Consider the following 26,701-nt stretch of genomic DNA (forward strand, 5'->3'; position numbering starts at 1 on the left):
AGATGTAACAAAAACACTGTTTAAAAAAGATTTTTTGCTATTGTTCAGTGGATATCTAATTGAGATATCATAAAATATGAGGGTGATATGAAAAACAACAGCCAGTTGATCTTTTTTAACATTTTATTATATTTCCCATGGGTCTTCAACATTTATGTTGGCTTTCAGGGATTAATTTTTGCTTTGAGATTTGTTTTATGGCATCTTGAGATCTATTTTAATCTTCCTTTCATGATTTTCAGACTGAAACAACACGTAAAATCAGGACAAGTTCTGCATAATTTACAAGCTTTAGCAATTTTGCAGATTATGTTTTAAAAAGGCAACATACAATAAAAGTCTTTCTAATGAGCTACTCTTGAGATCTTAATGATGTCTTACAGAAACAGATAGTATTTTGCAAAGTTTTGTAGTAGTAGTAGTAGTTTTATAGTTCTTTAAGTTTATAGCATTGTTTATTTCCTGGTTTGAAATATCTGCCTCTCCCAGCTGCCACCACAAGTTAATTTAGCCACCAGTTAATCCATAACACCAGAAGCTTTGTTAACACTAACAAACTTTGTAACTCTTCATGGTTCGGCACAAACTTACTTAGGCTGGATTCACAACAGCTGCCACATGTTTCATTCTGTTCTGTCTTCCAACTATACTTAATGGACGGTTAAAGCAGTATTATTGCTTACTGTAAACTTTATTCTGGAATCAGAGCCACATAACAAGCACAATCTCTCTAGCCCACTCACAGTCTGTGTCACACACAAATACATCCCCCGGGAACATAACCAGAACAAACAATTCACTTGTTACATGCGTTCTGTGGCTATCTAGGTGAATGGTCACTCTGTTCTGCCAACAGAGGAACCATTTTTGAAAAATGGATTCAGGACACTGAGAATTAGGTTCAGACAACAGTGTTTAGTGATTTAGTAATAAAGAAAGACTTTAAGCATCTTTTCAAGGGGAAAGTGTACATGTGACAAGGGATGCTGGAATTGATCCCAAAACTTTATCAGACAAATATTGTACCCACTAAGGCACAATCACCCCTAAGGATCACAGTAGTATAATCGATATGAGAGCACTAAAAGGAAAGTGTTAGAATACTATAACCCAGTTCAGAGTAACAGAGTGATCTAAAGTAGCAGAGTATTTTAATCTGTATCTACTATCAAAATATGAAAGCACTCTTCCTTGACACTCTAGTCTTCCTGCTCAGTTGTGTCTGCCTCCTACAGGAATGCAGTGAATGATGAGAGAAAGTCCACAGATACCATCCTCTGTCTGATTGGCCATTTCCTTGGGTCCTGCCCTATAAGGAAAGGAGCCGAGGAGACAGCCAGAAGGAGGATGAGGAGGAGGCCCCGGCCTTGTTTGGACTGAGGATGGATGGAAGAGGTGGAGGCTTGATAAACTGGGAGGCAGCTCCTTAGACTCTCACTTCTGTCCTGCTCCCATCCCACATCATCCCAGCAGGCCCTGCACTGCCACGGTAAGACCTCCTCAGCTGCACTCTGCTCTGTGATCATGATTATTTTCCTGAATGATGTATTCTGGCTTCTGCCATCATTTCCTTCTTTCTGTAATTAATCTCTAGGAAAACTCTCATCAACACACCTCTTTAATCTACAACTTTCATCTTCACTTCAAAGTAGGAAAACGTTTCCATTCCTGTACTCTTCACTTCTGACTTCTTGTTTCTCCTACTTTGTGTTCACTCCTCTCTCCTCATTTATGCTACTGCTGTTTCTCCTCTTCTCTTCTCTCCGGTGTTTCCTGCTTTTCTCAGCGAACATATTTCTCCAAGTTTCTCTCTTTAATGTTGCATCTGCTAAACCATATTTTCTCCTTCAGTTATTACCTTCATGTTCTCTCCCATTAGTGAAAAGTTTCTTCTTGTTTACCTACTTTCTTGTCAATGAAACATCTGTTAGCTATGTTTTCTCTGCCTTTGGTTCTCCTCTCTCCTCCTGCAAAGAGAGGATCATGTTCTTTGTGCCTAAGAATGTTTTTTCTTGTGAAGTACTGTCCATTATCTCTTTGGAAGTTTCTTATGTTACGAAAATGGTCAGGATGTTACTCCTTTACCTCTCCGTGTCCCAAGCTCTGACTCTGACTAAGAGCCTAATGATGTTGAAAAGCCTGGTTTCTGCAGCAGATGTTCAATGTATAAAAACTGGTTTGTAAAAATACTGTAAATTGTTTTTATAAACCAAATATGATGCCTTCAGGTCCAAATGTTCAGACTCTGTAATGTTTCCTATCAGTGACAGAAGAGACCAAATTATTGATAGTCTCTGTCTCAAACACACTGAAATATCCTAACATCTGAGTCCATTTTATATCATTCATCTCTAAATCAAATCAGAAAAAATCAATCTAAAAGCTATCTTATGTTTCATTAAAATATCCACCAGCGGGGCATCTTTGAGACATTCCACAGAACTTTTCATTACCACATTAAAATAAATATGTACAATATTCATTGTATTTTGGAGTTTGGGGTTTCAACCAAATAACTCCATAAAATACTGTTTGTTTTTAAAGCTCTTAATGGTCTTGCCCCACCGTATATAAATGCACTTTTAAACCTTCCTATCCATCCCTTTATTAGATGTCCCTAGGACTAGGTGACTGGGCCTTTTCAGTGGCAGCACCCCAACTCCACCTCTGACCTGGGAATGGCTAGGATCAACCTTAAAGCCTAGACAAGGTTTTAATACCATGTAGCATAGTGATATTTCCCCTTATTTTTAATTGTTATTTCTGTATTTTTTATTGTAAAGTCTTTGGTCACCTTAGTTGGTTGTTGTGAAGCATTATATTAGAAAATCAGTCAGTCAATCAGCAAAATCCCTCTGATTTCTCCTGCATCATTCTCAATTCTGGGAGCTCTATCTAAATGTCTCTGTTATCAGTCATCTCTGATATTCCTGATCTGATGATTTCTGAATCTTTCCAGTCACTATTCAGGTTTCTGATTGGCTTCTTACTGAATCTATAGGAGCTTTCCAGATTTGGGTAAGGACTTGGTCCAACAACTTGCAGTGGTTAGAAAACCAACTTTCCAGATGAGACCAGTACCAGAACCAACTAAATCTAAACCAAGCTGGGTCTGTCATCCAGCTGCAATCTGATCAGGATTTATTTTCCATCATCTTCAGATGCTTGTTTCCTGGCAATATTATAAATATGTATGTGGAACTCAGTGTCTGGAACATTTAGTCATTTCCGTTGTTTGGAAGAACATTTAGAGTTTTATTTTTACTATAACCAAAAATACAGTATTTACCCAACCTGCTTTTGGACTTGAATTTTGGGAGGTCTAACATTTAGGGGGTTCATTGATTAGAAATTAATTTTTATTTATAATTAAATTTATGGAACCTGAGTTTGATTAAAAAAACAAAATAAATAAAAAAAATCATTCATCAGAATTGAAAGTGAAGATAGAAGAAAAACAATTTTAGTATAATAGTCTTTCTTTGTCAAAAAGAAATTTCTGTAGCTGAGGATTTAAACTCCACACAAGGACAAAAACTTTAGTTAAGCAAAAGTTCTTATTTTAGTTTTTTTCTGTGTTCACTGCTGAGTTTGGATCTAATTACTCTTTCTTATTTGTGTGCTTCTGATGCTTTCACTTTGAAGGTAAAATTCATTAAGAAGGATGAAGCTGAGACACACACAGATGAAGCTTGTTAAGCTAAAGCAGTCTCTGCAGTCAATGTAAGCCTGAACCTAAAAAGTAAACAGAAAACCACAGTAGAACCTTGCTCAGTATCTGTCGTAACTGACTGACAAAGCATACGTTTATCCCAAAGCATCTTAGCACCTTCAGCTGCAGAATGTGATGTTCCAGATTCTGTGATGTTCTAATGTATCAGCAGAAGCAGCTGCTGCACAAGGAATTTACAGTTTACAGAAAGATGGAGATACAATTTAACTGACTAGGAAAACAGGAGCTGCAAAGAGGGGTGTCAGGCAGAACTCAGAGAAATGTTAACGCACAAAGGCCTGTCCTGCAGCCAGAAACAGCAGAAATATTCAGTTCCTGGAGTTCATGACTAAATATGGAGCAAAGTGCTGTGCGAGGAGAGGAACATGAGGAGAGATGAGGAAGGGCAGATGGAGTGGAGTGGGGCAGGGCAAGGCAGAGCTAACACAGAGAGAGAGAGCATACCAAACACAGGCAGGAGTCCACTCATGACCGAAATAGGAAATCTTCTCTGAGCAGAAGGTCATGTGACAACCTAACAGCTCTGGTTTTGGTGATGCTGCAGAACTTTGATAAATTTCATTCAGGTTTTCTTCCTCTTAGCTGTTTTTAATGTGGAAAAGTGATTTTAGAATAAATTTGGTTTAACTGGATGGTAAAGTTTCAGTTTCTGGGGTCATTTTTACTGTTTCATCTTTAACTGACAGATAACTGAGTATCCCCAAATGTCCCTATTAAGCTAATTTTGCATTAATCAATATTTATTAACTATTACTGAACAGTGTCATTGAACCATGCAACAGTCTTTTTGTTTTTGAAGAAACCTTTTAACACCTTTACAGTGTGAAAGTTCACAGAAAACAACTTCAGCATGAGAAATTATTTGAATACAATAAACCTGTATTTAATAAAATAAATAAAAATCAGATTGAATTAGAAATAATTTATAAGATAATGTGTGAAATTAAAAGAAATCTGAATGAGTATTATATTGGGGTAAATAAAGCAGCTGAGAAATCTGAGTCCTTTCTGACTTATATATATATATACTGTGTATATGAGCAATAGTCAAGTTGATGAAGATTGCTCTGATTTTTCTGAACTGTAAAAGCACATCTCTTTCCCACATCTCTCTTCATCAGTGCGAGTCGTTCTTTTAGGTTTCCAGCTTGTCCACAGTGCCACTCGCAGCCATGTGTGATGATGAGGAGAGCACCGCTCTGGTCTGCGATAACGGATCCGGTCTGTGTAAGGCGGGTTTTGCTGGAGACGACGCTCCCAGAGCGGTCTTCCCCTCCATTGTGGGTCGGCCCAGGCACCAGGTGACTGTTCAATGATTAATGCTACAGCAATCATAGACAAAGAGAAAGGTGTAAACTGACAGACTGTGTGTACGTGTGTCAGGGAGTGATGGTGGGAATGGGACAGAAGGACAGCTATGTGGGAGATGAGGCTCAGAGCAAGAGAGGAATCCTCACCCTGAAGTATCCTATTGAACATGGAATCATAACCAACTGGGATGATATGGAGAAGGTCTGACACACACACACACACACACACACACACACATACACAAGTTTGTATTTTTACCCATATTAAGACTATGTATTGACTTCCATTCATTTTATGCATAACCCAGACATTTTCCTTAACCCTAACCATTACAGTCTGTTCTTAACACTAACCTTAATCAAAATCTAATTTGTGCCTTACCTCTAAACCTAACCCCTGACAATAAACAAGGGGGTCCACTGTATTAGAACTGGACTTTGGCCCCCTTAAGGTACATTGGTCTTCAAAAGTTATTAAATATACTAGAAAAGGTCCTAAAATGGATAGCTAGACAAGTACACACACACACAGCACCTCCTGACCTGCTATTGCTCTCTGATTGGCCAGATCTGGCATCACTCTTTCTACAACGAGCTGCGAGTTGCCCCGGAAGAACATCCCACCCTGCTGACCGAGGCGCCGCTCAACCCCAAAGCCAACCGAGAGAAAATGACTCAGGTAGTTTGTGTACAAAATACAAAAAAGTACATAAATACAACCCAAACTAGAGACATTCTGGTACCTGTGAAACTCACAGATTCTGTAGGAGGTTCCAGTTAATCTGTCATGTCTGTTCAGTGATAGTTCTTCCAGAAGACTGAAGTGTTCTGCAGCTGATTTGCTTGTAATCTGAATTTACAACTTGTGAAGTGTTTAATCACATAAGCCTGCTGCTGTCACTTCACAGATGCACATCTGTGATAGCAGCCCTCAGTTCTCTAAACACAGTTTCATCTCCTGTAGCAGCATTTTTCCTCTCACATGCTGGCCACACTTGCCAGGATTCCCTGCTGCAACTGAATTACATTTCATTAAAAATGTCCTAAGTGTTTCTAACCAGTGACGTGCAGAAAGGTTCATCACTGGTGCACAACTCCTCTAATCAGATGTACAACTGGAATGTGTTGCAGCATGGAGCTCAGGAATTGATATGATTAGATAAAAGAAATCTGATGCTATGTAACATATCTCTTTCTCTGAGTTAAAGTTGAAGAATAAATTAAGTAAATATAATGGCACTATGTCCCTACTGATGTAAATTTAATATCTGTGTTCAGATCATGTTTGAGACTTTTAATGTTCCTGCCATGTACGTGGCCATCCAGGCAGTCCTGTCACTGTATGCCTCTGGACGCACCACAGGTTGGATCACACACTCTTCCTTCTCCTTCTTCCTTAAGACCAGTATGAAATATGTTTGATACAGAGCAAAGACTGAAACCAGCTGAGTTACACCTCCTTTCTGTCGTTCAGGTATTGTGTTGGACTCCGGTGATGGTGTCACCCACAACGTCCCAATCTATGAGGGCTATGCCCTACCACATGCAATTATGAGATTGGATCTGGCGGGCCGCGACCTTACAGACTACCTCATGAAGATCCTAACCGAGCGAGGCTACAGTTTTGTCACCACAGGTATGCCCCTTCAATGATACACCTGTACTTGCCCCTTTATCAATTTCAACTTTCACGATACCCCATCACACAGATGTGCCTGGTTCACCATGTCAATTTGTCCTGCAGCTGAGAGAGAGATTGTGCGTGACATTAAGGAGAAGCTGTGCTACGTGGCCTTGGACTTCGAGAATGAGATGGCAACAGCAGCCACTTCGTCTTCTCTTGAAAAAAGCTACGAGCTTCCTGATGGTCAAGTGATCACCATTGGCAATGAGAGGTTCCGCTGCCCAGAGACACTCTTCCAGCCATCGTTCATTGGTCAGTCACATGTTAATGTTTTCATATGAACATGAAAACATGTTCATGAGTTAACTAGTTGTCTAGTTAACGGATGATCAAAAAAGTTATAACTTTAACAAAACCGCTGTTTTTTTTATTATTCATTAGCACACAGCCACATATTGGTGTTTCAATCTTCCTGCAGGCATGGAGTCGGCTGGAATCCATGAGACAACCTACAACAGCATCATGAAGTGCGACATTGACATCCGTAAAGACTTGTATGCCAACAATGTGCTGTCAGGAGGAACCACCATGTACCCGGGAATAGCTGATCGGATGCAGAAGGAGATCACAGCGCTGGCTCCCAGCACTATGAAGATTAAGGTCAGCTCTGAGTTCATAATCAATCCCATACTCCAGGATGAGTTTAGGCTTTCAATGTGACAGAATGAGAATGGATATATAACTTCCTTCCAACAAAAGTTAGTTATCTGTCGTCTTTATGTGTAGTTGTTAAAAAGAAAATCTGTTCATGGGTTTAAGGACTTCTTGATAAACAGAATAGTCTAAATAATTGTACCCAATGGAACTTCACATGTATTTCAAAAAGTAATTTGTCCTATTGATAGAACAAATGTTGAGATATCATTTACGTTTGAAGATATTTAACATTTAACTGTCCCTCAGATCATCGCTCCCCCAGAGAGGAAGTACTCTGTGTGGATTGGCGGTTCTATCCTGGCCTCCCTCTCTACTTTTCAGCAGATGTGGATCAGTAAACAGGAGTACGATGAGGCTGGACCCTCCATTGTCCACCGAAAGTGCTTTTAAAGTATCCACTCCCTTCCTCAGATTGATGTGCTCTGCAGCCTCCCCTCAGTTTCCATCTTCAGCACTGCCTTTAGTTTAACCTGCACTGAGCACCAGCAACTACACCCTAGGTCAGCCCAATTCAAACTGTGAATCTGCTACTTTGTCCTGCCACTGTAACAACACCTTTTACTCCAGTTGTGCCCTACCCTTCCCTTCTCCATGTTGGTTCTGTTTTTGCTTAGAAATTAACCTTGAATGTTGGTGGGGAGCAGAGCACATTTGCACAGCCTTATGATGATGTCACAGAGTGTACAACAGATGATTAGGAGGAGTGGTCTTGCCAAAAGTGTGTAAGCACCACAGACATGACCTTCCAGGAAGAAATAAAGAGCTCCAATAAAACACAAACAATTCTTGTCCTTCATGTAACTGTTGATTATCTTTGTTGTCATAACAACCAGTTTTATAGGCAAAAATCTTTTCATCGTAAAACAGGTGTAAACATCATAAACTGTACAATAATGATGGAAGCAGTTTAGATGTATTGGTTGCTTGGGATTGATAAATGCTATTGCTGATATTGTGTTGGTTGTCAGGTGATATTTTTGCAAGTTAGCAGATCTTTAAACAACCTGATAAATTAATATACATAATGTTACCTCTGAAACAAAAGACAACAGCAGGATGTAAACAGCTGAGGTTTGAAAACAGTTTTGTTTTTCTATTTCATGTTTTAAATGTGAAATACTGAAGCAGTGTATTGATGTTTTCATTTCTTTGGTTGACTAGTTTATTCTAAATTAGTATTATTTGCAGTGAATCAATGAAGATGTCTCACTACAGCTAACACAATGCTTGAGTTGCACCAGCAGGCAGAGAAGTAGAAATTCCAACTAATAAAGCCTTGTGGATTTTTAACTGTAGCACTAGATAAGCTATATAATTAATATTTGTGTCAAAATTAATCAATAACAAATTATTAATCTCAAATTTACCAAAAAACAATCAGAAATTCATTTGAATATTGGACCTACTGAACAGCAGAATCTATAGCTAAACTATTTGTAATCCCATTATCTAGAGGTGAAGGATGTGCCTTAAGGACATCCACTTCAATCCCTTTCTGACTCTTAGAGTCTCACTGAATCTGGTACTGTTACACAGTAGATTGTTTTAGTCTCATGATGTCATGATGAAAATGTGATGAGCTTAATGAGGAGAGTTCAATTCTGAGTGAACCAAACAAATGCACTGGTCAGAGATCAAACATCTGGTGTCAATTTTGATTTTAAGCTCCATGTGCAGCAGTTTCAGTTGCACATGTCCAACTGAAACGATGAAGAGTTGGGCATGTGCACAGAACAGTTTAGAGGTCACATTAAGTTCACCTGCAGAGGTTATAGTTCTTTTTCTATTCATCCTGAAATTTCACCTGAAAGCATGAGAGTGTGTGTGTGTGTGGGTGTGTGGGGGTGTGTGTGTGTGTGTGTGTGTGTGTGTGTGTGTGTGTGTGTGTGTGTGTGTGTTTCTAAACCTGTTCTTTTTGTCAACATCTAGAGCAAAGATGTCAAATTTATTTTCATTTTGACACATTCAAAGATCAAAATTTTATTAAAAAACGGTTTATGGCAGAATGTACTGATAAAGCCCATTATAAAGTTGTCAAAATATGATTAAATGGCTCTCTATGCATTCTATGAGCACCTCCTGAAATCAAATATTATACATTCGTTCATCTTGATCCAATCTGTCAAAATACATTCAAAACTGCTGATTGGCAAAATGTCAGTTAAACACACCATCGCTGTATCAAAAACTGTATTTCTACAGTCCAGAAGGCAACACGAAACTTCTGGTGGGCTGGATTTGGCCCGTGGGCCTTGAGTTTTGACACTTGTAACACCTTTTCCTCTGTGTCTGTGGTACTAATCAGAGTTCTGAGCAGAGACAGGCTCTGGTTCTATGTGTGTGCAAAGATAAAACAAGTTTTATCTTTGTTTTGGTGAGGCTGTGGGAGCCTAGGTTGTTACTGTTCTGGTTGCAGAGAGAATTTAACTTCTCACACATTCATGAAAAAGTGTGTCGTCCTTTTTCTGTTTTTAAGGTGTCTTTCAGTTGAGCTGAAAGTTCAACTGAAAGAATTCTACATTCTTTCTGTAGGATTCAAGAGAGCAGCAAGCCTCTCTTGCTGCTCTCTATGTTTTTTCTCTTTCATCCTTAGTTGGTTCTATTTTTGCAATCTAGTCTAGCTTATTGTATATGTCTTACGGGTCCGTAACGCAAAATGTGTGCACGGAGTTGTAAAGACTTCCTATTTTCTTATTTTTCTTGGTGCGAGGACTCGCGGTGAGGCTCTATCTGGCTTCATATCGTGCGGCAGAGCCTCCTTTTTATGTGCATGTGAGGAGGGAGAGCCTCTGTTGATACATTTAAAAACCTCAAGGCCTGCTTTTTCAAGGTTCAGACCGTTGATCAAAACAGTTTTGGAAAAACTGTCAGCAAGTTCATGTAGTTTAGACTCTCCTTTTTGGGTTTCAGACTTGGATCATCTCCTTGCACTTGCTGTTTTGTTGCTTGTGATTCAATCAATCAATTTTTCAACATTTTTAAACAATTAGCAAAAAGGGCTTTACGGGGGCAACAATTACAATTCCTACTGGGAAAAGGGAAGGGAAATCAGTTAAGAGTAAACAAACAGAAATATGGCAAAAAGGTGGAATGGAAATAATAAAAGAAAGAGTTTATATAAAATACAGAAGTCAGTATTAATTTAAAAATTACTGAGTAACAGAAGGGAAGAAATAATAATAATAATGAGATTAAGAGTAGGTCATACCTATCTATGACATTATATGTCTAACAGGGAGGGGAAAAATCATAAATGTGAAGGGTGTGGCTAGAAAGAAAATCTAGAACATGCTTTGAGGAATTGTAAAACATATGAGGCTGAAAGGGAGAAAAATATTATATTGGTTGGAAGGACAGAACAGGAATGGAGAGTACTGGGAAATGAAGGAAACATAGTGGATATTTACAGATTAAGGAAGGCATTATTTATTTATCTTCAGAATAGAAAATAAGAAAATAGAATTTAATAAATGTAAAGTAGTGTTGCTAGCCACTCATGTACAGTAGGTGGAGGTACGTACCTCAAAGTTGCTTGCGATCCACCATAATAGAAAAGAAGAAGAAGAAGAAGGAGGAGGAGAAAAAACTAAGGGCGTATTCATATCTATGGCTACGGTTCAGTCGCTGACTTCCTGGTTTGATTCGGTTGATCCGTCTAAAGAATGGGTCCTTAAAAGGCATCTAGAAGGTCTTGTTGCCAGATCTGGGAACATAAACACGACAAACAAAGATTATCAGCTGATATGTTCCATCTAGGAACACACAGATTCCTGTGGCTGGCGGCTCTCAGCCTGATTCCGACCCGTGTATTCTGCTCTTCCGCGGAAATACCGGATGTCCCTAGTATTGCCACTTACTTCGGAACTAAGACCCGCTATGAGGAGGTGAAACCGAACCTACTCCGAAACCCTTTAACCGTGAACACCTCGGTCCTCAGACCCCCGCCAGGTGAGTTTTGCACCCCATTCCACGTGACCGCCGTCATTAGACATGGCAGCCGGTTTCCTACCGTCAAGAACATCCGCAGAATACACAGACTAAGCGAGCTACTCCAGAATGAAGCTTCCAGAACCTCAGAGAGCCCCACTGGCTGGCTGGATGAGCTTCGGAACCGTTGGGAACCCTGGTACACCGAGGACATGGACGGTAAGTATTCTACACTGGAATTTTTGCTGGCAACTTTTGCAGGGAATTTCTTTTCAGGAATTTGTTTTCCACGTAAAATTCTGAAGCTGAATTTAAGGTAATAAAAGAAGGGGGGAAAGTATTTACATTGCACAGGATTTAAAAAATCAGGCCTATTTAAAAAAAAAAAAGAAGAATAATTTGCATCTAGTATTTTTAAATATTCCAGAAAAATGTATCCTCTTATGCCTCTTAATCAGGTCGGCTGGTGAGGAAGGGCAGGGAAGACCTCCAGTTCCTGGCCCGGCGGCTGGCCACTTTGTTACCATCTCTGCTGTCGGAAGAAAACGTGAGGAAGAGGAGAATCCACTTTGTAACCAGCTCTAAGCATCGCTGTGTGAGCAGCGTGGAGGCATTCCAGGAGGGTCTGCAGCAGCACTGGGGTTGCCATGGTGACAGTCACCACTGCCGCTGCTGCCACCACTGAAAGATATTCTGGTGTTCTGACTATCTGTGCTACCTCGTCAGGTCAGCGCTACGATAGAAAATCTTTTAGCACCGTGACCGACAGACAGACAGACAGACAGCTACCTTTCGAAAACCGCTGTCGTCATGTTTACATACCAAAGACCATATCAGTCAGTGTCAATGTTAAATATACTAATCGGAAATCATTATTTAAGTGGCGCTTAGCAGTGATACGTAGCATAAAAATATGTGAATGACGAAAACTTTTCTAAAACCACCCGAACCCGTTTAAAATACCTGCTTGTGTAAATGCACTAATATCCTTCTTGAGAATAGCGTGCCTGTTTTATTATGTAAAGCTAGTACATTTAGATGCACTAAAACCTCATATTAGAATCCTACCTTCATAAAATACACATGGTACCACATGTTGATCTACCAAAACTCCATTCAAATATCCTACCTGGTAAATACGTAAATAGCACATTTTGCTGCAGCAGATTCCTTCATTTGAATATCGTAATAAAATACAGAAGTAGCACATGTTGACGCACTAAAACTCTTTCATCAAAAAATTCTACCTCTTCTACAAAGTAGAGAGGTAGAGAAACAGTAGCTCATATTGGTGCATTAAGACTATCAGAATATCCTACCTTTTAAAAAATATATTTAAAAAAAAATACAAAGATAGTCAGTGTCATACCGCTGTAATATATTTCTAATCGTAAGTGTTTGTAAGAATGAAACAGTATCAGACAAGGTAAGTTTTTATCAAACAGACATCTACAAATACAGATCCCCGCAAACTTTTTTTGCGCATTAATACATTGTATGACAGTCTTTATCAAATGAAACACAGCCAACATGTGTCCACCAAACTGTGCAGGTCACTGTGCACCTAAAATGATAGCCTATGCTTAATATACACTAATATTACACCATAGACATAAACAGCTTCAATATCGCTACCAGCATGCTCTACTCGGCACAGTTTAAAAAAACAATTAAAGCCTCTATATTTTAAATAGGCACAAAATGTCCCACAAAACCAATGTATTTTGTCCTGATTCACATGGTTGAGGACAAGCAATGACTTTCTTGCTTACAGTATACAGTATAGTAACGACATTGCGGACGGCAAATAAAGCCATTTGCAAATACAAGCTGCCTGTCATGTAAACTTAAAACATGAAGTAATACAGCAGCTAAATGAAAGCCAGGTATAAAATAAATAAATTAAAGCTTACCTTAATCTTTGACTAAATAAAACAGATGAAACAAAACTTCCACAGGTAGGATGTATTGATAAGAAATCTGCTGAGTAAGCAGTATGTGACGTAGCATCACTGTGTGCATGCGCATTACCACAAGGTAGGACGGATTGATGAGTAGCACAGATGGTCAGAACACCTGACAAGCCTTTTATCTAAAATTTTGACCTCTGACCTCTGCACCTACAGACAGTGCTCAAGGATACAACCATGAGGTGGATGATGAACTAATGCGCTTCTTTGAGCGTTGCCGTGGTTATGTGGAAGGCGTGGAGAACAACCACACTGCACTGCTGGAAGTTGAGAAGTTCAGACATGGCGAGGAAATGCAGGCAGTGAGGAGGAGGTTGGCTGAGAAACTCGGCCTTTCTCTTCACCTACTCACCCCAGGTAGGAGCCTGGAGGCATTCCCTCAGGTTAGAGATGGAATATAGTACTTGGAAGTTGAAGAATATTACAGCATTTCTTTTTTTTTTTTCTTTTTTACCAACTTTGCAGATCTTTTTCTCATTCTGTATGTTTAGTCACTCTATCAGATTGTAATGTTAGAAAGGAAATGTTCCCTTTGACCTTTTCTTCCCCTTTCGGGCTCTTCTAGACTTGGTGGAAGCAGCGTTCTTCATCTGTTCCTACGAACTGTCCATCAAATCCATCCACTCGCCTTGGTGCTTCCTGTTTGATGAGAGTGATGCAAAGGTATCTTTTCTGAAAGATATTTGCAAAATTGATATAAAACCCCAAAAATGCAAAGAAATGTATTATTTCTCAATAAGCTCACAGTGAACCTCAATTTACTTTGGTTTAAAATGCTGAATTATCAAAAATAAAGTTTGAATCAATACAGGTGTGGGTGAAGAAAGTGGAGGGTCTGCCTTCAGTAACGTCTGTCTAGGTAGCAAAAACCAACCACAGCAAAATGTTATGGACATTTTCTTCTTTAAAAGAAACACACTGAATCAATCATTTTGACAGAGGATGCACATCTTGTCTTATAAGATGTCACAAAATTTTCACACCTTAAACTTTCAAGGTCAAATTTAAAGTTTTCCCTACTATAAAAACAAAATGGTTGATAGGGGAGGGAATGTTGAAAAGTTTGGTCCAGGCATTTAGAATCTTTGAATTGGAACACAGTTTGGTCCAAAGGGTTATCCTCTGAGGCAGAAACAGAGATTTCTTCTGATTCATTTTGCATTTTGAATCAGTGTCAGGTTAAAGCACCTAGAACATCAAAATACAAGACACAGGAAAAGACAAGAGAGAATTAGATTCTTTTTACTCGCGAGGAGAACGGACAGAGATGTGCTTCCAGTTACAATCTCTTACCTCTCTGAAAACACATTCCGCCGCACCTCTCTTTTTATTGAAAAAAGACACCCCTATTACATCCATCTCTAAAAGGTAAAAAGGAGGAAACAAAAACATATGCAGCTGCAACGTGATTCACAGTTTTATAAGATAAACTAGAACATTTACTATGAACAGTATAACTGTAGAAGGATAATCAACACCATTACACTATAAATTATCTTACTATAGACATGAAGAATAAGATGTCCTTCTGCTGATGTCCTTCTGATTAGAACAAGCTGTGGTCGGCTGTCTCTGCATCCTTCAGCAAAACATTCATGTTGACTGCTCCCTGCAGTGAGGCCTCCTTAAACACACTCAAAAATATAGTTAAAGCAATTCAGAATTTGCAATGTTTAAGCAAATGTCTGATAAATATATACAATTTCTCCAACAATCAGGAAAAATGTTGATTCTGAGGTTTATCATCTGGGATCTTGAGCAAAGATCAGAGACCAGAATAGATTAAATTGATCAATGATTTTTGATGTCGTTTCCTCCTTGTCATTTTTCTGCAGGTGTTGGAGTACAGTTTTGATCTGAAGCAGTTCTGGAAGCGCTCTCATGGTCACTTAATCAGCAGTCTGTCCAGCTGTCCACTCTTCCATCACATCTTCAGGACCCTAGATAAAGCTGGTCGTCCTCGCAGGTGGGGTGTTCCCTGACTAAGCTCTAGGAAGCCTCTTATTGATTCCCTATTGTTTATTGACTGAATCCTGGTTGATTCCAGATCCACCGAGGCAGGTCCAGAACCGGCCTCTGTCTTGGTGGGACATGCTGAGACGCTCATCCCCCTCATCTCCCTACTTGGACTGTACAAAGACCAGACTCTGCCCACTGCTAGCAACTACCACTCACAGCATGGTATGAAGTCTGACATTTATCAAATTTAAAATATGTATGTATTTCTTTCTACATGCCAGGAAAGGTACCCATTTTTGAAAAAAAGGTCTCACTTTTTCCAAAAAGGAAAGATACATTTTTACAAGGAAATTTTCTTTAAATGATGAAAGACTATAGTGCTGGAAGCATCTTTTAATGTAAAAATAAGTAAAAAACAAAAGTTTAGTAAAATTTGAAGGCATCTAGAAATGTTGGGGAAACTTTTTGTTAAAAAGATATTTAAAAAAAAAAATGTAGAAAAACCTGACCCCTTTCTGGGCATATTCAAAATTTCACCCACATTACTAAATAAAAGAAAGCATTTATTTAAAAAAAATTATATTTTATAAGAAATAGAGTTTACACTGCAATACTGGAATGGTTGGTGGAATTATTAAAAGGGTAGTATGTATTTTCCAGGCACACAGTGCTATTTTATAGCACAATCAACTATGATTGTGCTATAATCAACTATATATAGTTGATTGTGCTATATATAGCACAATCAACTATGATTGTGCTATAAAATTGGTTTTATGCTGTATATCAAACATAACGTAAAAGAAATTGAAATTCATAATTTGAAGTGTCATCACAACAATGTTCTCATTATGACTGTAGCAACCATTGTTTGGAACGTAGTACTGGGAATTAGCATGTATTTTCTCACCAGCAGCAGGTGCTTGCTAGCTGCTGCTTCTCTGGTAGAGCTGTGTGAGGGAGGTGAGGATGGAGGTGTATTGTGAGGTGGAAGCTCAGCTGGAGACTACAGCTCTAAGAGGAGCTTTGTGGAAATACTCAGCGCCCTGTGGGAGCAAACACATCAACACCTCTGAATGACTGCCACAGGAAATTCAAGGAGTTCTCAAACATGCATGAAAGAATCAAGGCGACACTATTGCCATGTTTTTGATGAAGGAATAATAACATAATATAAAGCTCATAAAAATCTTTATTCAGCTCTCTTTACTCTTGATATCACTTTGTAAAATCTACTGTAACCAAATGCCTTCAGAAGTCACTTGCTGTTTTCAAATGAACATGTCCTGTTGGTCAGAACAATAACTGCACATCTCTCTGTAGGAAGAAGTTTCCGGACCAGTCACATCATTCCATACGCTGCCAACCTGCTCTTCGTTCTCTATGACTGTCATCGTGGCCCCCGACTACAGCTGCTCATCAATGAGACTCCACTACACTTTCCAAACTTTCAGACTGAGGATGCACCACTCTACAGGGATGTTCGTGCAGCATACCGCTACCTGCTAGATGGCTGTGACTTCAACAGAGAGTGTGAGAGGAAACCCGAAGGCCGGGGACCCAACACTGAGCTTTGACAGCTTGAACCCTTACAAAATCTTATTCTGTCTTAATCCACCTGGTGACAAAGCCTCAAACTCACTCAGGCATCATCCAATCAGATACTGTAGCTGCAAAACTGCTCTTCGAGGTCTGAACTTTCTTGATTAAGTGTTGCAAAAACTGACTGGAGTGATTTATTCCCTCTTAGTGGAGGTGTGACACTACATTGAAATGTTTTCTGTTCATAAACTGTTGTCTATTATTAAAGGGCATCCAGATATCTACCAGCTCTTTTCAATAGCAAACAGTTTCTGTACCATTTCCAGCCTCTGCATACAAAAATATTAATGGAATCAACTGGAAAAATCTCTGTGTTCCACTCAACTAGCTGAAATTTATTGAAATTGTTTTTAGATGAATACAAAGAATATTGCAGCAAGGCCTTACTCTAATTTTTGAACTGACTCTTTAATCTGGGATTCGGTCTGAAGCTTTAAGTTAATTTCTTGCTGACTCGGGTTTTATTTAAGGCAGCTGTATGAAACTTTTATTTAAAATGTTTTCTACATATTTGTTAAAACTGTTGCTATGCCTTGACAACATAACATGAGCATAATATGTAAAGATGTATCTCTTTTCATAGATGGCAGCTACTGTTGCAGTCTGCTGCTAGTCGGGAGCCAAGAGAAAAGGCTTAGCGCTGTCAATCATACTCTTGTATGTGCTGCTAAATGTGCTAATGGCAGAGAAATAATTTGCTGTTACAGGAAACCCTTCATCGGTGGTCATTCCAATTAACCTGAACTTTCCTGGCAGGCTATGTTGTGATAAGCCAACATAGCTTTATACATAAATATTTTTATACATATATACATAAACTAATATGTATATTAGTTTATTTATTAGTTTACTAATATATATGTATATATATATAAACTAAGTTCCAGTTTATGTAGCTTATCCGGAGGAAGTGGCGATGGAGTATGAACAGCATTTACATAAGTTGATGGATAGCGCTAAGACCCTCCTCCTGGCTCTGATTGGCCGCTACTAGTTAGCACTGGGAGAAGGCAAAGGAGCACAATTTTTTTTTCCACAGCTTATCTCCCTCATACCATACTGTTGCAACATAGTGACAGTTTCAACTAATATTTAAAAAATATTTTTAATAAAATTTACATACTGTAGCTTTAACAGTTTTGAAATTCTGACTGCACAAATTCCTGCTCTGGGTTTAGAAAATATCTTGTGGGTGAAAGAATTGGTGTATGTGCCAAATAAGTTTTCAGGGTGCTTTTAGTTCCAAATGTTTCTGAATTAAAGCTTTAATAAAGCAAGATTTTCAGATTAAATATTTGTGCTTATTTACTGAAGCAGAGTCATGTGAGACCATTTCCCCTTTTCCCAGGCTCTACTGTGGCAGTCCCGCTTTACTCCACAGTAATCACATTTCCACAGACCTGGCCACAGGTCTGGAGCAGGGAGAGACCTCCATGGAGGGGACGGGGGTATTGAGCCCCACCTCCAGGCGTTAGAAATAAAGCAATTTACAAATATGGTTACAGTCATGTAGGGTTCTGTCGTACTCCAAACAATAACAGAACACCTGCATAGAGCTGAGTGTTGTGAGAAAGTTCCGACTTGAAGAGATTGTTCAGAAGAAAATTTTGCAGCACGCATTCTGAATTACTCGGCTGTGCACACATGAATATTCAGATACTATAAAGAATAATCCATCTCACGTCCAGGTAACGTAGGTGATCCAATGCGGTCAAGGTGAAGGGCCTTAGAGAACCATATTCCGAAAATAGCATTCCTGCAGCTCCGCTCCAGTTGTCAAGGAAACGCGTCGCCGGAACTCTTTAATCCATCCGCCGTCTGCGTCTGGGTCAGCCTGGTTTGTTCCCACGAAGTGTGGCGGACATCCACTACACTGCCACATCAAGAAAAGAACACTGTCCCTACTGTGTAACACAGAGGAGGCTCTGTTATGATCTGGGGCTGCTTTGCTGCATCTGACAGGGTGTCTTGAATCTGTGCATCTCAACACTAACATGGGATTCTAGAGAGAAATGTGCTGCCCAGTGTCAGAAAGGTTGGTCTCAGTCGCAGGTTGTGGGTTTTACAACAGGATATTGACCGCAAACACACAGCTAAAAACACCTAAGAATGGCTAAGAGGAAAACATTGGATTATTCTGAAGTGGCCTTCTATGAGCCCTGACCTAAATGCTAATGAGCATCTTTGGAAGGAGCTGAAAGACGCTGTCTGGAAAAGGCTTTTCAAACCTGAGACAACTGGAGTAGTTTGCTCATGAGGAGTGGGCCAAAATACCTGCAGAGAGGTGCAGAAGTCTCATGGACAGTTGCAGGAATCGTTTGATTGCAGAGATTGCCTCAAAAGGTTGTGCAACAAAATATTAAGTTAAGGGTACCATCATGTTTTGTTTCATGAGGTGTTTTTTAAAAAATAATTATGAAGCATGTTTAAAAAGATGTCTGACTTTCATTTTCATTTTTTATTCATTACCTTTGTTAGATTCAAGTTATTTCTGTGACAATTGTGAGTTTTTCTTTCATTAACTGAGGGGTACCAACAATTTTGTCCAGGTGTGTAAGTACTTTCAACCATGAGCTGTCAGAGCAGGTATGAAACATCCCAAGGTAGACAGCTCTGACATAGGAAACAACCAAAATGTTCAATAACCAAACAGTGAAGTGACAAAATGAGCTCCATCCACAGAGATGCGTTAAAATAAATATTAATTTGCTTTTTATTTTTCTACTGCATAAAAAACTCTTCAGATTGTTTACAATCAGAGCTGAACAGAACACAATACCCCACCATGGTTAGATATAAATAATAAATACACAACCATCCCTCAGAAAATTATAAAAGTCACAAAAACATATAGAATAAAGGAACAATAAAAGTATTAATCAATTATAAATGACTTCATGTTGATAATTGCTTGCTGTGTGTCATCACAGAGTGCTGCTCCTGACCAATTTGTCAGCAGTTTCATTGTTTTACTAAATTTATGGGTTTTGCCTAATGATTAAAATTTATTAGCTTTGAGACAGTGAGGATTATTTTCAAATTCAGAACATCTCAGCGTCTTCAGGTCGGAGGTGACAACAGCGGGAAGATTATAAGAACTTTGGTGAGGTGGCACATCCCTAGGTAGCTTCACAGAGAACTGTGGTGTAACTATGAACTCCTCCCATCAGGAACACCAGGTTCCTGATGGGTACCCAACCATGGAGGAGACAGGAAACAAAGATGTCAGAAAGCAGTAAGTGGCACATGCTCAATGCGTTTCCACACCAGCTGAGGCATTGGAAGTTTATATGACCCAAGCATTCAGTCCAGAGCGGCGTGCACCAGAACACCATGAATGTTTGCTGCCTTGGAGTGCTTCATCTTGTTGATTGAGGTCTGCAGGTCAGCCTGACATATAGCACGTATAGGGTCATCTACCTCCGAGCTGAGAAACAGCAAACAAAAACACACATCTGAGAAAACACTAGGCGTATCTGGGACACGCAAAAATGTGATGGAATAGGATTCTGCAGCTTACCTGGTGCTCTGGTTGTGGACAAAGTCTCGGACGCAGAGCAGTGCTGCATCACGACACGTTTCTCTGAGGTCACTTCCTGAAAAACCCTCGGTCTCCTTGGCAACAAGTTTAAGGTCCACACAGTCATCCACCTGCAGGTGATTATAAACTATCAGATGATCTATCAGTTCAGTCTGTTCTGAATTGATCTTTATTCTTATTTGTAAGAAATGCTGCAGCAATGTAGAAAGTTGACTCTGTCACTTCATACCTCAGGTGTGAGCCATACCTGACGCCTGAGGTATGAGCCACCAACAGGTGTCAGAGACAATTTTCTTTTTTATTAACAAACCAGAGTATGTTGGAAAAAAAGAAACATTCTCATAATTTAATAGCATGGGCTCAGTATCTTAACAACATGAAGGCAGAGGCACTGAGAATGCTCCGCCATTATTAGACCGAGGGCAGCCAGACTAATTTATTTTGCTAAATAGTTATATTTAGCTAAATACTATTGTTGAGGAGCACAAGCAGGCCTCCTGATGCACAGATTTTTAAAAAACCCTCAAAAAAGGGCACTTGAAGCTTAAAGGATGAAAGGGGCTCCAGCCGCCTTTCCATCCCCCCTGTACGTGCCTGAAGTGAGAGTCAAGTTTAAAATCATTAGCTCTTATTTACAAATTAGTCTGTCCTGCCTTTAGGTGACCCCGCCTTTCGCCCAGAGCAGACTTGATGTTTAGAGGTGGTATTTTCAAAATTGATAATTTTAATGAAAACAAATGGCAAGTTTGTTTTCCCGAGCTGAACTTACGTTTTCGTTCGTCAGAATCAGTCGAAGGATGTCCTCTCGCTGCCTATCGCTCTGCAGAAACAAACAGTGTTAGCATCGTCTACAACAGAATCTCTGGCAGAACTTGTAAATACTATGACTGTACATACAGGTAGGCTGATGTGAAACCTGGTTGGCATCCGCCGCAAAATGGCAGAGTCCAGGTCCTGAGGACGATTGGTCGCGCCCATTATGATCACCTGACATGGAGAAAACTATAAGACCACATCCACCTGCTTGTGTGTGCAGCTGTAGTTGCAGACGCACCTGGCAATGATGGTCTGTGTCTAGTCCATCCCACAGACTCATAAACTGGGCTTTCATCATGGCTGTAGCCTCGTGGTCTGAGCTTGAGCGACTCCTCAGGAACGAGTCTAAATTCAAAAGCAGTGATATGTATTGGAGCCAGGCAGATACTACAACATACAGGTGCTTAATTCATACAGGTCGCAAACAGACTACAACTATCTGTAGTCAGTCACTGTGTGCACATTTCTCACCAATCTCATCAATGAAGATTATAGAAGGCTGCAGCTTAACAGCCAAGGAGAATACAGCAGCAGCCAGTTTCTGTGATTCCCCGTACCACTTGTCCGTCAGTGTGCTTGGCTGTAGGTTGACAAAGCGAAACCCTGTCTCCTTCGCTGTTGCCTTGGCAATCAGTGTTTTTCCACAGCCGGGGGGGCCATAAAGCAGTACGCCTGTTAAAATGACGACAAGATAAAGCCAACACTGACTTTTACTTTTCTAGTTTCAGAATAAAACTTGTTCGGATCATAAATAACTCCCTATTTCCAAACTCATGATGAGTTCAGGGATGTGGAGGAGATTGATCTTTTCAAAGATTATCTGTCTCAGATTATACTGTCATGACATGGTGACAGTTTTCACACCACCTCAGGTTCAGAGTTCTTTAACCCATGATTCCATCTCCAGAAAATGTCACAATACAAATTGGAGACAAATTTCGAGGGAACCTCCATTATCACTAAAATCTAAGGGTTTTAACCCATTTGATCATTTTATTGCAGACCTATGCAGTCAGAAATGCTAAAACCAAACCTGCATATCTGTCTTTAGAAATTCTGGTCTCCGAACTCACTACTCTTTCTCAGGTTCAACGTGATCTTAAACCTACCTGACAGCTGCAGTGACATGACACAGTAGGCAGGTGAATGAGCTCTGACCTTTGGGAGGCTGCAGTAGTTTGGAGTTCGGGAACAGGTGTCTCTTCTGAACAGGCAGGATCACAGTCTCCTTCAGCTCAGTGATGACCTCGTCCAGACCAGCGATATCTCTCCAGGTGATCTGTCAGATGTCAGAGATCAGACACAGTCTTGACTCTTCTTCATCAACTCTCGTGAGGAGAAACTACCTGCATGGTCAATGGGTCCACCAGATGAGCAGCAATACTCATCTCGTACTCCGACAGCTTGACGTTCTTCACTCCGATCTGACGCATCAACTTCTCAGCCTGTTGGCGACAATTCAGAAAATTCATGAACAGCCACAAAGCTGTGAATAACAAGGCTGCTACACCCTCACCTGCTTCTGAGCCTCCACCTTCTGCTTTCGAGTTGGGTCAATAGCGTCCACCATCCACTTGATGGTGAAGTAGGTTACAGCTCCAAATATGGTGAGTCGGAAAAGCAGACCAATTACCTCGTTCCTCCCCAAAGGACGGGCAATGTTATCAACTGGAATATCTTTGAGAACCATGGTCACTCTCTGAAACACACACACACACACACCTGACTATATGCAATGTTACTTAGTTGTACTTAGTTATGAGAGGAGAACAAGAGTTCACTAGAAAATCTCTGAAGAAATTTAAACGGGGCCTGCCAAAGTGTGCGTGTCGGTCGGAACCCAGCTGAAAATTAGCATTGATGCTAAGTTTAGCTAAAATAATATTAATACCATGTGGAGAATCACAAGCATGTTGACTAACAAGGACCTACTCCATTCAATATGTTAAACCTGTATGAGCTAAAATTAGCCAAAATGCTAATGTTAGCATAAATGTTGTCAGTGGTAAGTGGGATATCATTAGCATGATGTCTTTCTTTGACTTGCTCCTTCCAGTGTGCGAAACATAGCTAATAAATAAATAGCTCAACTGCTTATTTTAGAGGCTAATGCACTATCATCATCATCAATCACTTTATTTTGGTAAATTGTCCACATTAAACACAGGAAACAACAAAAGAATAGAAAAGAAAAAACCCCAACAATAAACAAACCCACAATTTACCAAAAAGGAGTAGGCTGAAGCAAAGCTTATTCTTGCCTACCCTGTTTTTATACCTTACAACCTACCAGGATATCTTCACAATACATACTGTATATAAATCTACTTAACAGCATAAGATTTGATCATTTTACATTTTAAAGCTCTTTTAAAGCTCACCAAGAAAGGACATAACTTAAAATCAACATTCAATTCTTTCCACAGTTTCACACCATTAACTGAAACACATCTAGACTTTATCTGGCTCTTCTCTTTTGCATATTCAAATATAAACAAACCTCGCAAATTATATTTTTTATTTTTAGTTTAAATAATTTCTGAATACCAGAAGGAAGACTTTTGTTCAATGCTTTATACATTATTTCCAGTATTTTTATATAAACAATATCTTTACATTTAATGTATTACTTTGAATAAAGAGTTTATCAGTTGGTTCACGGTATCCCACCTTATTAATAAGCCGCATAGCTTTTTTGCAACTTAACTAATATATCAATAGTTGTTTTACTTGCATTTCCCCAGATTTCTGAGCAATAAGACAAATAAGGCATAACCAAAGAGGTTATGTTTCTGACTCATTCTTTAAACTTTGTATGTAGCCCAACAAATATTAGTTTAATATTTGCTGTTATTATAAAAAATAAAAAAAATCATAAGAATGTATCAAGTAACGGGGTTGACCCCAGTGTAAAAGTTGACCAGACTGTAACGGGGTTGAACACACTGGCTGGCTTAACAACAGTAACAAACGAGAAGCTAGATGAAAACGTTCAGATTTATTGTTTCTGTCCTGTTTTTGTAACGGATTGAACGATACAGGGTTGAAGATTTGCACTAAAAGTTGCCATAAGTCCACATCAGCTAGGGTTTGGAGCAACATATGAGATGATGAAAACAAGAAATTAATATAAGTTTCAAAGACAATTCTTTACTTTTTCCCCAAACAACAATAAATATCATGCACATGTGTAATGGTGTTGAAAGGTTGAGCTTGACAATGACAATCTATGGATAGAAATAATCCAATATAGGTAAGAAACTATACTAACACTTAAATCTCTTTACAGTGTGTGCGGGAAGAGACTTAAGTGATGTCACTTCCAGGGTGCTGAGAAATTGGACTGAACCATTATTTATAAAAAGGAGGAATTGGTATGTTGTTATAGGGTTGAACAAAACTGGAGGGACATGATTATAAAGTGCCATTTTGTAAATAATTCATGGATTTTTCTCATATTTCTTTCATTTAGGTTAAAGTATACCCAAAAATGGTTATATTAGTAGAAATAACTTGCAGTTACTGACTATTTTTATTTGTTTTATATTCATTGAAAAATTAACATTGGTCAGTGGGGAACATGCTCATTTGGCTGACCTTTACGCTTCAACAACCCAGAAAATTTATCAAAACATAATTTTTAAAATATATTTGCAAGTTACATTACCAAGACACATTACAATAATGGATATTTCCATTTATTGATTTTCAAAAAAAAAAAAAAGTGGTTTGCATTATATGAAAATCTTTGAGATAAACCTGTGAGACACAAAATGTACCGAATTCAGAGACTGACCCAGCTAAAGTTTTTGCTAATGTTTTTGCAATGCCTTGTTACCTGTGAGAAAGAAATAGCTAAAATACTTATTTTATGGAAAGGGCTAATATTAGTGCTCTGGAGCACCTTGACAGAAAACTGACAGCCCTAGAGCAATTTTGAAAACATTTTATGGAAGCAGGCATTCGGTGTGATGTCATGACCGTATTACAGTATCAGTAGAGCGATATTTGTGGGCGCGAGGGCAGGTTAAAAAATGTTTTGGGGTCAGAAATCCACTCCGTTTCTCACTCTAGCGGAGCGGCAGTTATTTTCAGTTACACTCTAATTGTACGAAAAATTGAAAACTTTGGTGCGCTAGAGACAAGTTGTGGAAAAACCGTAAATCATTTTAACGGTTTTTACCTCTCCACAGAACACGGACGTATCTACAAAGTGAGAGTTGAATGGCATTTCTACGTCAATCCATGACCACACAAAAATTCCTCAAAAATAATGTTTGTTTGTTTTTTTTTTAATGTATTGATTTTTTGTTTGTTTTTAACCTCACTCCATTGCTTTCTATGGGATTTTGGGGCATCGTTTTCGCGAATTATGTCGCCATGGTAACTCCGATTTCCCTTAAAAGTAATAGTTCCCTTCTCGAGATCGAACCGCACGTTTTGTGTGGGGGTGTAAGTAGCGGCGGTACGAGATGCATTAAAAGTGACGGAATAAAAAGGAACAAAGAAAGAAAGAGACGTTCTATTGACGGTAGAACAATAGGTGCCTTCCATGTATTGCATATGAGGCAGTGGCTGCTCTCCCTATGCATTGTTATGGCAGGCCCCAATTAGACAGACTCGTGGCCCCTGCTACAGGAGAACCTGTGGGAATGTTTTGTGAAATAAAGGCAGATGTCCCCGATTAACAGATGAAGCCTTTAATCTGAGATTTTTAAACTAATCTCTGAACTCCGGTCTCAGATGAAAGCTCTCAATGTCAAAATTAACAAAAGTCTGAAAGTTCATGTTCATGATCTGGAGCGGAGAAGGTCGGTTCTTTTAATTAAAAACAGATCGTTAACGGACGTTCTGATCTGGTGGTGGTCTCGGCTGGAAGATCAGGTCTCTGTGGTAATACACATTACAACCTTAAATTGACACAAGCTTAAGGGGAATCTGGTATGATGAGAGGTACGTGATCACAAAGGAAGTTTTACCAGCTCAAATGCAGTTAGCCTCTATGCCGTAATGGCCTCCAGGTATAACGAAACTACTATCTGATGAAGTGACCTGAAGCTAACTCGTATTAGCAAGGGTTGACCTTCGCTTAATGGCTCACTCCGGCAACAATATGTAGGGAACCATTGACCAATCCTCACAACAGTAGTTCCGCTTGACCCAGGGAACACAAAACCTGACAAAGCTGATATCAGCAGTAAAGAACTCACCTTATCCTAGCAGGACCGGCTTCCGTACGTCTGAAAGCACGGTGCAGAATCTTCTTCTTCTTGGATTTACTGGCGGTTGGCAACAAACTTTTAGTAGCATTACCGCCACTTACTGGTATGGAGTGTGGTTCGTGATGGTCTATATATATATACACACACACACACACGCACCCCCCTCCCCCCCACACAAATATACATACTTATACATAACTTTGTATTCTACCCATCTATATCATAAACACATTCACAAATACGCCTACTATAATCAAATTCTATGAAATAATTTTGTTTT

At 39.4% G+C, this 26,701-nt stretch overlaps 3 protein-coding genes across 4 annotated transcripts; 2 read left to right on the plus strand and 1 right to left on the minus strand.

Annotated features, from left to right (window-relative positions):
* The first annotated feature begins 1,366 nt into the window (after window positions 1-1,366).
* On the plus strand, window positions 1,367-8,339 carry acta2 (actin alpha 2, smooth muscle). 2 transcript variants are annotated; one of them, XM_032573350.1, is made up of 9 exons: window positions 1,367-1,489; window positions 4,855-5,034; window positions 5,117-5,245; window positions 5,612-5,722; window positions 6,322-6,406; window positions 6,518-6,679; window positions 6,788-6,979; window positions 7,146-7,327; window positions 7,631-8,339. In XM_032573350.1, exons 2-9 carry the CDS (start codon window positions 4,906-4,908, stop codon window positions 7,772-7,774), a joined length of 1,134 nt encoding a protein of 377 aa, XP_032429241.1. In that variant the 5' UTR covers window positions 1,367-1,489; window positions 4,855-4,905; the 3' UTR covers window positions 7,775-8,339. The 2 variants fall into 2 exon arrangements, with proteins under 2 accessions (XP_032429241.1, XP_032429242.1); XM_032573351.1 differs by having other exon boundaries at window positions 1,370-1,489; window positions 4,873-5,034.
* Window positions 8,340-10,940: 2,601 nt separating this feature from the next.
* On the plus strand, window positions 10,941-18,134 carry minpp1b (multiple inositol-polyphosphate phosphatase 1b). The gene is made up of 7 exons (XM_032573349.1): window positions 10,941-11,530; window positions 11,770-11,961; window positions 13,438-13,638; window positions 13,847-13,944; window positions 15,117-15,247; window positions 15,329-15,462; window positions 16,564-18,134. Exons 1-7 carry the CDS (start codon window positions 11,128-11,130, stop codon window positions 16,815-16,817), a joined length of 1,413 nt encoding a protein of 470 aa, XP_032429240.1. The 5' UTR covers window positions 10,941-11,127; the 3' UTR covers window positions 16,818-18,134.
* Window positions 18,135-19,527: 1,393 nt separating this feature from the next.
* On the minus strand, window positions 19,528-26,496 carry atad1b (ATPase family AAA domain containing 1b). Its single transcript, XM_032573353.1, has 10 exons — window positions 26,410-26,496; window positions 22,716-22,898; window positions 22,546-22,644; window positions 22,358-22,478; window positions 21,671-21,871; window positions 21,438-21,544; window positions 21,281-21,370; window positions 21,153-21,203; window positions 20,363-20,493; window positions 19,528-20,269 (listed from the first exon to the last, which is right to left on the minus strand). The coding sequence occupies exons 2-10, from the start codon at window positions 22,887-22,889 to the stop codon at window positions 20,146-20,148; spliced, it is 1,098 nt and encodes a 365-aa protein (XP_032429244.1). The 5' UTR covers window positions 22,890-22,898; window positions 26,410-26,496; the 3' UTR covers window positions 19,528-20,145.
* Between the last annotated feature and the right edge of the window lie 205 nt (window positions 26,497-26,701).

This window comes from Xiphophorus hellerii, chromosome 10, assembly GCF_003331165.1.
Source record: "Xiphophorus hellerii strain 12219 chromosome 10, Xiphophorus_hellerii-4.1, whole genome shotgun sequence".
Classification (NCBI taxonomy): domain Eukaryota; kingdom Metazoa; phylum Chordata; class Actinopteri; order Cyprinodontiformes; family Poeciliidae; genus Xiphophorus; species Xiphophorus hellerii.